At 32.2% G+C, this 12076-nt stretch overlaps 2 protein-coding genes across 2 annotated transcripts; both read left to right on the top strand.

Annotated features, from left to right (window-relative positions):
* The first annotated feature begins 1489 nt into the window (after positions 1-1489).
* Positions 1490-3815, top strand: LOC122721194 (FCS-Like Zinc finger 17-like). Its single transcript, XM_021753968.2, has 2 exons — positions 1490-2071; positions 2206-3815. Exons 1-2 carry the CDS (start codon positions 1764-1766, stop codon positions 2414-2416), a joined length of 519 nt encoding a protein of 172 aa, XP_021609660.1. The 5' UTR covers positions 1490-1763; the 3' UTR covers positions 2417-3815.
* A 4996-nt stretch (positions 3816-8811) lies between these two features.
* On the top strand, positions 8812-11553 carry LOC110613791 (subtilisin-like protease SBT1.5). The gene has a single exon (XM_021755101.2). The coding sequence runs from the start codon at positions 8849-8851 to the stop codon at positions 11300-11302; it is 2454 nt and encodes an 817-aa protein (XP_021610793.1). The 5' UTR covers positions 8812-8848; the 3' UTR covers positions 11303-11553.
* Positions 11554-12076: the final 523 nt, after the last annotated feature.

Raw genomic sequence — 12076 nt, 5'->3', positions numbered from 1 at the left:
ATAAATTCCATATTGATAATATTATTCTTAATTCTTTTAACAATTTCTATTTTTAATTAAAATCGCTAATTGAGGGTTGCTTGGATAATCTGTTCTCACTACATGGTTATGAGTACACTTGATTAAGGTCCAGTTTAGGCTCAGATTCAAGCTGGGCAAAACATAGAGTAAGACTCGGTCAATGGTTTATTGGAATTTTGAAATTTTCATATTTATTATATGTTATTTTATTTTGAAAATTCAAATTTAATTGGATAAAATTTTTAAATTATTTTATAAAATAATTTTTATGTATAATAACCAATAATATTAACTCAACAGTTAATAAAATATAATTATAATCAATAATATTTATAAAATATATAGTTTGGTACATAAAGAAAGGATGAGTTCACTTTTATCAAAATCCCATTAAAAAAGAAACTTTTTTTTAAATATGAAAAGCTTATTTAAGGATTGGGTACTTATATATGCAAACCAACTTATAAAATATGTTCATGTTTGATTCGGAACCAAGTTAAATAGAAATTTGAGGCTTATTAGTTCTTTTTCAATCTTTGAAACTAAACATTTTTTAAAAGTTCCATTGGAAAAATAGATATTGCTTACTTGAAAACTAGAGAGAAAAATATTTATGGTGTAATAATATTAATAGTATTATAATTTTATCACATTATAATAAAATTTTGTTTACTTGTGCTTTATTATTTCTCATAACTTTTTTTAATTCAAAACTTTATTATATTAAAATAAGTTACAAAACCAACAGCTTAACATGAAAAAATAAATTACATTTCTAGACGAGAATAACATGTAGTCACTTTCAATATAACGAGAGCAGTTATATTAGGTTGTTTTGAAATTGAAATTAAAATCTAATCAAATCATATGAAAAGAAAGCTTTACGATCAAAGATAAATTTTTTAAAATTAGACCAATCATGTTCGTATAATTTAAAATCCAATCAGACTATGCGTAAAAAAAGCTTTACAATCAAAAATAAAATTTTCAAATCATATGAAAAGAAAGCTTTACAATCAAAAATAAATTTTTCAAAATTAGATATATTATGCTTGTATAATTTAAAACCCAATCAGACTACGCGAAAAGAAAGCTTTACAATAAAAATAAAATTTTCAAAATTAAACCAATCATCTGCTTTTATATGAGGGAAAGAATTTCATCCTTTAAATCAATCACTCCACCACAAAACCATTCAAAATTATCCTTATTACAACTGCGAAAAAAATCTTATCCTCTTGCTCATAAATTCACAATACACTTTTTTTTTCATAAACAGATGAAATTTAATCATGTTAATTAAGAACAATATTAGACTAAAAAAAAATATGACCTATTGTTGATCTGTTAGCATTTTTAAATTTGAATTTAGGATATTCTGCGGAGAAGCCAACTCTTATTTATATTAATTATATAAATTAAATTTAAAAAAATGCTAATCCATTTAGCGACGAAGTCTTTTCAATTGTTTTCACAATTTCCACGTTTTTAATATTGGACAAATAAAATATAAATTTTGGTTTTATTTGTAATTAATATTGAAACGCTCTAACTCCTCAAAATCTTATCAAATTATTATTATTTTCAGCACAGGTAAAGACTCTTAGCATCATAGCTGACTGTGTCCTACGTGGCCAAGATGATTCTTCTTCTTCTATATATCCATCTCATCTCTTTGCTTCACTCAACGCTTCACCAATAATTTTCTTCTCACTTCTTTCTTTCCTTCAAAATCCAAGAAAATGTTAAGAAATTTCAAGAATCCCTTTGCCATGCTTGCAGGTTTCTCTCAGGATTCCAAATCAACGTGTGCAACTTCAAAGGAGAGAGTAATGGTTGTTGGGCTGCAAACTCTAGTTCATATATCATCATCAGAAGCAAAATCCAAATCTAATGTGGTTTTAAAATCTTCGATGAAAAAGGTAAATCATCGTCACCTTCCAGCGGCTGCTTCTTCTTCAGCCACCACCATTGAATCTTATTGCTACCTCAAATCTTGTTACTTATGCAACAAGAAGTTGAGACTAGACAGCGACATCTACATGTATAGGTAATTATATCTTCATCAACTTGGATTTAATATTAACCTTTTAATTAATTTAATTAGTTTAGTTGTTTGGTGGGATGTTGATCATGGAGAGAAGTGAACAGATAGATCTAACATGGATTAGAACTAAGTAACAGGGGAGATCAAGGCTTTTGCAGCATAGAATGCAGAAACAGACGGATTGTTTTGGATGAAATGAAAGAACTAGAAATATCTACCAAGCAAATGAGAAAATCTTACAGGCACTGCAGCGCTTCTGGCCGCCACGAGACTCGCCGACTCCTGGAGGATCTTCGCCAGAGACGTAACCCAGTTTCTCATCAAAATCACTGGGCAATAGTTTCATAGTCAATGCACTTTTTTCTTCACCCATTTTTTTTTTTTTTTTTTTTTTAATCTTGACTACGTTCATTGTTGATAAAGAGATATCGTGAATATGGAACTCATCACGTGTAAAATAGATTAAATTCACATATTTATTTTCTTTTGATAAGCAGAAGAAAATTATATTTTGCTACTAAACCAAGCAGCCAAACTACAAGAAAAATAATCCTGTTTCAAATTTTTTATCAGGTAATTTACAGGGTCACTCCTGAATTTTAACAAAATCCACAAAATAATTCCTCATTAAATTTTTTATAACATATTAATTTTTAGGTTTAATTTCCGTTTCTGTTAATAAAAAAAAAAAAGCAAATTGCCATTTCTGGAGATTATATTTTTATTAATGGTTAATATACTCTTTAAGTGAAGAGAAAGAATTGACAGTTTTCCTCTTAGACCTATTCCATATACAAGAACATTTACTAAGGAAAATAACCCAGAATTCCATTATGAAATCGAGAGAGTTGTAGCTGCCACATTACGTTTTCCAGCATTTCAAAAAGAGATATGCTCTTTGGGGCTCGGCGTTGCATTGCCTTGGTCGCCTGCAAACTTCTCATTGATAGAGAGCGGCCAGGCTGAAGACTGGGTCTTCGGAGCAGCTACCGGAGGCTTTTCGAATTTCACACGGCGTCACCCCATCTCTCTCTCTCTGTCTGTTTTTTCTTTATCTACAAGTCATTGGAGATGAGAAATCCACGATCGTGATGGCGAAGAGAGACCGAGAGAGGGATCGAGAGCTTCTCATTTCCATTGCCGATTGTGTACATGATAATGTTTCCTCCAAACCTTCTTTGTCTTCCTCATCATCGCATCATTCGGGACATGAAGTGAATTTATCTATTTGCTCTATGTTTCTCTCTTTTCTTAGGGTTTTTGAATTATTGGCATCCGTTGTCAATTATTTCTAATTGATCTTTCCATTTGAGTTAGCATCAGAGGAAGAAAGGTCAGAAACTGTGGATAGAAGCGAAGAAGTTAACGGTGGCGGACCTAAAAATTGCTCACGGTGCATGATGCTCACCAAGGGTCTATGAAGAGGACAGCTTAGTTATAGGAGTATTTGACTACATTAATTTTAAATGTTGGATTAATTCTGTTACTAAAAGAGAAGTGAGAAATTATTTTATAAATTTTATCAAATCTTAGAGGTGTTCTATAAAAATTAAAATTTTAATTTTTAATTTTCTTGAATTATAAACTAAATTAAATTTAAACTAAAACTTCTGATTTAATTTGAATAAAAATTTGAAAATAATTTAAATTGAATTTTAACAACAAATATAGGTGAACATAAATCCGTGTACTTCTACAGGAAATACTCCCCATGTCATTAAAAAGAAAAGAAAAAAAAAAAAAAAAAGAGGGGAAGAAAAAACTTGCATCCAATAACTCGGCCGCACTTGGGCTCTGTTCGCTTGAAGTTTTAGCGCACGGCACAGGCAAAGCCCGCCAGCCATGCGACTGTCAGATGATCGTAAGCCCTATGTAAACTCTGAGAATGGACCAAAACCTACAGCCCAATTGGAGCATTTTCCTTGCCAGATTTGATCCAATTAATGAACAATAAAAGCAGCCATTGCACACTGGTTGAAGTTACCAGAAACTAATAAATTCAAGGTAAGACCATTCCCGATGAAGAAAGCATTCTTCCACCCAGAAAAAATGGTGTCAATCTAGTACTTACGATTAGCCGACGAGGTGTCGGTTTGATGATCAACATTAGACCTATATGTGAATACGTTCAACGCCTAACATTTAGAACTTATGTGTATTTAAAATTTTAAATAATTAAATCTTAATTTAAGAGCCAACTTCTTGTTACTTTTTCTTTTAAGTTTATTAGAATATATTAAAAAATTGTAAAATAATTAATTCGGTTTAGTCGAAAAATACCTCCATGTAATTATTTGTTTTGAAAAAAAGATAAAAGTAAATAAAGGTAGTCAATCTTACTTTAATCCCATGTTTAGTATGATGAGTAATAAAGAGCTAATTAGGTTAGTGCATGCATGGGCATGGGCATGGGCATGGCCTTGTTAAGCTTATCTAAGTGCTTGCTTTTGCTTCAAAGTTAAAGATGATTAAGTCATTGTATTAGATATAAAAAGAAGCAAAATGGTTAATTGCCATCACTATCATAATCCTTGTTTTAACAAAAGTTGGTAAGATTAGAAGACAATAATTTGAATTAAGATAGAAAATGCAAGAACCTTCTCACAAACCCTCCCAACTCTTCTTTTTTCTTTAAATCAAATAATTAATGATCAACCCACCCTTCAAAAAGTCCTAAAGGATAAACCCATGAAACATGAAAATAAAATGCAAGTTTTATAAAATATGGGTATCAAATGTTTTATCACTTGGGAACACTCAAAAAACATATAAATGAAAAACATTTTTCCAATAAAAGAATATTTAAAGTTATTTTTAAGAAAAAAATATTTACTTTTTTGGAAAAAAAAATCATTTTTTAAATTTAAAATTCTGAATTAAAAAATATCACCAAATTTCAAATTTCAAATATAAACTCTGAGACCCATTCCTATGCTTTCTTTATAGCATAGTAATAATAATAATGGGAGGCTCAATTATTGCATGTGAACTGTTGAAACCCCACAGTCCTTTCTTTAAGCGATTTGCCTTCTTCTGTTCCTTTTGTTTTTTCACTTTTTTAACTTTGTAATTCAATGCCTCATGTCCTTTTTATTTTATTGTTTTTTCTTGTTCTTATCTCTTCTTTTCAACACCTAACCCCATATTTCAATCTTTTTGTAGGGGGGAGTTTTTATCTATCATGGAAATAATTTTGTGACACTCTAATTTTAGAAAATATTTTATATTATATTTAAATTATTTAAAAGTGTAACTAAAATTATCTTACAATCTTAATATAACATACCATAAACAATAAATATATCACATAACTATATATATATATTGATATTATCATATTCAATATTTATTTATAATTAATGTCATTTTCCCTCCCTTTGAAATTCAAAGATTTAGACAATAATTCTTAGGGGCAACCAAGTTTGTCCCTCTAGAGTCCCCACCATTCCAATCTTTAGTTAAGATTTGAAGAATGTGTTAAGTGAAGAAAAAAGAAGAAAGAAGAAAGCTTTAGCCAGTGGTTTCATGATCTAAAAAACAAAAATGTTGATCATGGCAATACAGCAATGTTTTATTTTCTATACTAATTAAGGCCCACCATCTATTTTATTTTTCTCCTTCCAAAGTGGCAATCATGCCTCAATATCTTTGACAACTGTCTCTTTGCTATGAGTGGATCACCTCTGTTCACCAAATTGAAGACTTCTTCTATAAATATTTTTTTTACTATTTTTCAAATAAGGTAATAGATTTCCACATATACTTGTGACCATAATTAATGTAATAATTGAATAAACCTCAACACAATAATCAAATTTTGGATGAGAATGTTTTTGTCAACTAATCTTTTCCCCAAACTAAGACAAATTAGTGGTTTTCCCTCTTAAATTAGTTTTTTTTTTTTTTTTTTTTTTTTTTTTTGTGGTTAAAGTGGACACCTTAGCATTTTAAAAATCTTTTGATAAAGTAAAAAAAAAAAAAATTAAAGTAAAAAGGATGGACCAAAGACAATTAGTAGATTGGTGTTGGATATCTGGCTTGTTAGACTCACCATCATTACTTTTTTCTTTTTTAATTTCAAATTTCTTGAAAAGGACTTGTTGAATTACCCATCTCTTTATCAAAATTAAGACTTTCTGAGCAACCAAATGTATGTATAATAATTTAATTAATTTCTATGCTTAGTCAAAAGGATTACCATTCAATCATATACTACATTAAATTTTAGATGTGGTAAAGAAATTTCACATAATAATATGAATATTTCATCTTAATTTTATAAGAGTATAAATAAGTTTTCACATGTTAAAATATATTTGTTTTTCATGCTCAATGGATGAGTGCTGGATTTTTCAAATTGGTTTGATTCCTTATTTTGCATTATAATTTCTTATTATTCTATAATAAGTTGATTATTATATTTTTATAAGTCTGTAAAATATTTTAACATTTTTATGCATTTGATTGATAATATTTAAAGAAAATATAAAAAATATTTTTATAAAATAAGGGATCTAAAATGGAGAATGAGTTAGAAAATATCAATTACTCTAAAAAAAGATGAGTGGTTAATATTTATGAGTGTACATTTCGACACTTAAATCAAAAATATTAAAGAGTTTACTTGAATTTAAAAAAAATTATAATGAACTCTGTATATTTTTTATTTTACTTTTATATTGTAAAAAAATAAGATTAATTAGTAATTTTTTATAAATTCGACTAGTACCAAACGGTGAATAGAAATTTTTATTATAAACGTAATGAAAATTTGTTATATAATATTTTTTAATAGTAATTTATACATTATGAAAAGCTCAACCAGATATGGGAGAGTGAATTTTCTGTCCTTTTGAATACTGATCATCGTATTAATTTAATCGTTTTTTTTATGGATAAAATTTAAATGATCCAAATCACGAATCGTTAAAATTTTAACACTTGATTCCATCATACGGTCATAGTGATAAAACTTTTAGAAAAATATTATATCACACATGATATAAGAATGTTTTTATATAATTTTTAAAATTAATAAACTGAAATGTTAATAATTTTAAAATTTAAAAACTAAATAGCTATTTATTTAAAATTTAACTATTGAAATACACTCTAATATATTTAGAAAGATGAGTAAAGTAATTAAAATATTTAATGAAATTAAAATTTAAGTATGTATGTTTTATGAGTTTTAAAATTATATAAATTAACCTATTAACAATGCAAGTACGGTTTTATAAATTTTCCATTTTGAAATAGAAACGGAACAAGAGGAAATGTACAAGTGGCAACTAATAGACAAACACGGGTCAATGTCACGTGTGAAGTGTCTACACACGTGAGAGGAAATAAGTAGATGCTCGTAGTCACGACGACGGTGCAACTCAATGCGTTTTATGGTTAATCAGTTTGGATAAGTTTGTCGTTTTGTTTTGTTTTGTCGTTTTCCTTTTTCAGATATCAGAATCTGTTGGTATTGCATCACTTGAGTTTTTTGTTTGCATCACTTGATGTGTATGGAAGTAGGGTGACAACTCAAATGCATATTCAAATATAGGACATTAATAACTTAATTATTTTTAATGCCATATTATTTTTTTTTTAAATCAAGAAAATAAATATTATTATTTTGAATTATAATACTCAAAAAGACACTCAGACATATTAATCTAGAGTTTAAAACGATCAAAACGAATAGACTATCTTGCTAACAGATGAGCAATCTTATTCGCACTACGTCTAATTCAGCATAACGAAATATTTGGACAAATAAACAGAATATCTTTACAATCCGAAATAATGACGTCAAATTCAGAAAAATCTTTCGAATTTGAGCGAAAGACGAAGAATAAAACCCGACTATCAATGAAAATACATACAGTCTACAGGAAAGCATCACGAGCATACAACGAGCATACATTAAACATTGACGCAAGGCCATATTATTCTTTAAAGTATTCTTTCATTAAAATTAAATCCTAATTAATTGTTTTAGGCCGAATTAAAATATTCTCAAGAGATTTAATTTCATGTGCATAATGGGTATTTAATAGGAATGAATTTCATTATTTATAATATAAATAAAATTTAAATTTTTGTGATTGAATGTAGTGTATCTCTAAAATGTCATTTTCATCAGTTAAATTATTTTTTTTTGTCTAATCTAATTTAAGATTTTAAAAGGATATTGAATTTAATTACTTGTAAAATATTTTACAATTTGCAAATTCAAAATAAGTTGTTAATTATTTGATAAATTTGCTAAGAAATAACTTTAAATATTTAAAAGATGCTGGAAAGAAACTCAATGTGTCAAAAAAATAACAACAGTGTAATTAAATATATTGGTAGTTAAAATGAGAACAACGTTTATGTTCTTAAAGATTTATGATAATGTAGTTTTTTATTTATATTTGAAAAATATTTTTATGTGAAAGACATTTTCATGGAAATTTGTTTAATTTTAATTTAATAATAAAATGTATTAATAAAATTTTAAAAGTGTAAAAAATAATTTCTTTTTAATAAAAAAGTATTTTTTAAGAAGACTTAATTTTTTATTAAATATTTCAAACGGTAGAAAACATAAAAAATATTTTTCAATCTTAATTAACAAATAACTTTAATTTTGGTTTTGATCAATATGATTTGGAATCAAACCGGTCGATTAGCCCGTTGCAATCGAACGAAAATTTTAAAATGCAAAGCGAGAATTTGAAAATCTTGAGCCACTAATAATCCAAGAAACAGAAGTAGACAGTGGTCATCACTCATTACCACATGCCCATTCCATCTCTCTTCCATTTTAAAGCTGCTCAGTCACAAACCTCACTGAACCATAACCCTCTCTCCTCCTCCTCTTTCTCTCTTTCAATGGCTACCATTTTCCTTCTCTTCTTTCTCTCCTTTCTTTCTTTTTCTTCTTCTTCTTCTACGAATGACCTGCCCAGAACCTTCATTGTTAAAGTTCAACATGATGCCAAGCCTTCCATTTTCACTCTCCACAAGCACTGGTACGATTCTTTCCTGTCCTCACTCTCCTCTTCCTCCGCTGATCAAAAGACGCCCTCTTCTTCTCCACCTGCCGAGTCTCGCATCATCCACACTTACGACACTGTTTTCCATGGATTTTCCGCCAAGCTCTCCCCCACCGAGGCTCTTAAGCTCCAGACCCTCCCCCATGTCATTGCCGTCATCCCTGAACGTGTCCGCCACGTGCAAACCACTCGATCCCCTCAGTTTCTTGGCCTAAAGACCACAGACAGTGCTGGGTTGCTCAAAGAATCAGACTTTGGCTCGGATCTTGTCGTTGGAGTTATCGACACTGGAATCTGGCCGGAGCGGCAAAGCTTCAATGATAGAAACTTGGGTCCTGTCCCGGAGAAATGGAAAGGGATGTGTGTGAGTGGTAAAGACTTTAGTCCAGCATCTTGTAACAGAAAGCTCATTGGAGCTCGATTCTTTTGCAACGGCTACGAGGCTACCAACGGCAAGATGAACGAGTCGACAGAGTACCGATCTCCGCGGGACTCCGATGGCCATGGTACCCACACCGCATCCATTGCCGCCGGCCGTTATGTGTTCCCAGCTTCGACACTGGGTTACGCTAAGGGTATTGCTGCAGGAATGGCACCGAAAGCTCGCCTTGCTGCTTACAAAGTATGCTGGAATGCTGGATGTTACGACTCCGACATTCTCGCCGCATTCGATGCTGCTGTTAATGATGGGGTCGATGTTATTTCGCTCAGTGTCGGCGGCGTTGTTGTTCCCTATTATTTGGATGCAATTGCTATTGGCTCTTTCGGAGCTGTAGATCGCGGGGTCTTCGTCTCTGCCTCTGCTGGTAATGGCGGCCCTGGTGGGCTTACAGTCACCAATGTTGCTCCCTGGGTCGCTACTATTGGTGCTGGAACTATTGACAGGGATTTCCCAGCTGATGTGAAGCTTGGAAATGGCAAGGTGATTCCTGGTATGAGCGTTTATGGTGGCCCAGGTTTGTCTCCGGGGAAAATGTATCCTCTTATTTATGCTGGTAGTGAAGGTACTGGAGATGGCTACTCTAGTTCTTTATGCTTGGAGGGTTCATTAGATCCCAAGCTTGTTAAAGGCAAAATTGTGTTGTGTGACAGAGGGATCAATTCCAGGGCTGGTAAAGGTGATGTTGTAAAGAAAGCAGGAGGAGTAGGGATGATCTTAGCTAATGGGGTTTTTGATGGTGAGGGTCTGGTTGCTGATTGCCATGTTCTGCCTGCTACTGCTGTGGGTGCATCTGCTGGTGATGACATTAGAAGGTATATTTCTGTGGCTTCTAAATCAAAATCACCACCCACTGCTACTATCGTTTTTAAGGGGACGAGACTCGGTGTTAGGCCAGCTCCAGTTGTGGCTTCATTTTCAGCTAGAGGTCCAAATCCTGAGTCTAATGAAATTTTGAAGCCTGATGTTATTGCTCCTGGTTTGAACATTCTTGCTGCTTGGCCTGATAAAGTTGGGCCTTCTGGTGTTCCTACTGACAGTAGAAGAACTGAATTTAACATTCTTTCTGGTACTTCTATGGCTTGTCCTCATGTTTCTGGATTAGCTGCCTTGTTAAAGGCTGCACACCCAGATTGGAGTCCAGCAGCAATAAAATCAGCATTGATGACAACTGCTTATACTGTTGATAATCGCGGCGAAACTATGCTTGATGAGTCTACAGGAAATACTTCAACTGTGATGGATTTCGGTGCTGGTCATGTTCATCCACAGAAGGCTATGGAACCTGGATTAGTCTATGATATATCCACATTTGATTATGTGGATTTTCTGTGCAATTCAAACTACACAGTTAACAACATTCAAGTTGTGACTAGAAAAACTGCAGATTGCAGTGGAGCAAAAAGAGCCGGTCATGCAGGGAACTTGAATTACCCATCAATGTCTGCTGCGTTTCCACAATATGGGAAGCATAAGATGTCTACACATTTCATTAGGACAGTTACCAATGTTGGGGATCCAAATTCTGTATACAAAGTTACAATTAAGGCACCCAGTGGGACTGTGGTGACAGTGCAGCCAGAGAAACTTGTGTTTAGGAGGATTGGCCAGAAACTGAGCTTCCTTGTTAGAGTGCAAACCACGGCAGTGAAGCTCTCACCTGGAGTCTCAAGCTTGAAGAGTGGTTCAATAGTTTGGTCAGATGGAAAACACAGTGTCACAAGTCCTCTAGTGGTGACAATGCAGCAACCTCTTTAGCTTGGTTTGTAGGAATTTTGCTGTATTTGCTATTATAGGTTTTTATATATTCTCATGTTTATGTATAAAGGGAATGTGTGAGGCGTTTTCTATATCAGAAAGCGAATGGAGTTGGGTTTGTTTATGCATATGCAGAGTGAATTAATGTATAATTTTGCTAGCAAAAAGAGGTGAGAACATGCATGTAGAAAATGGTGTATTTGACTAAGAAGCCAAATCATAATGAAAAGACCTCTCTTTTCCTTTTGGAAGCCTTGCAATAGAATCTTCAGCTGATCTAATTTATATCTAGTGCTTGTGGGATTATGATTGTTTATATATGCTTGTCAAAAGTACTCAAATGTAAAAAGTTCAAACGGGCTTCATGATGACAAAAAACCGTGTGGGGTCTGTTTCTCATGATGCTGCAATGGCCTGATTTCTTGCTCTTTTGTATTCAGAACCTCATCTGCTAAACTATTAATGTTTTCTTCTTCAAAGTGGGAAACCTCTCTGCCTGTTAATGGAACATAATTAGCAATACCCAACTGCTCTTCAGTTTTTGGCATACCCAACTGCTCTTCAGTTTTTGGCAGCTTGGCGTTTCTGGGTCTCGCTTGTGCATCGTTTGTGATCGTCTGTTTCTTTCTGATTTCATATTGTTCATTGAAAAGAAGAGATCAATTCTCAGAACAGAATGCTTCGGCATGTTGGACAAATCCATGGCCGCTTGTACTGGGTTGCCTGAGGCTGCTTCAGGGATGTGGTTGATATGCTACCAGCTAATCATTGTTG

The sequence above is a fragment of the Manihot esculenta genome, chromosome 4, assembly GCF_001659605.2.
Source record: "Manihot esculenta cultivar AM560-2 chromosome 4, M.esculenta_v8, whole genome shotgun sequence".
NCBI lineage: Eukaryota > Viridiplantae > Streptophyta > Magnoliopsida > Malpighiales > Euphorbiaceae > Manihot > Manihot esculenta.
The sequence above is the reverse complement of the archived record's forward strand: the minus strand, read 5'-3'. Positions and strand labels throughout refer to the sequence as shown.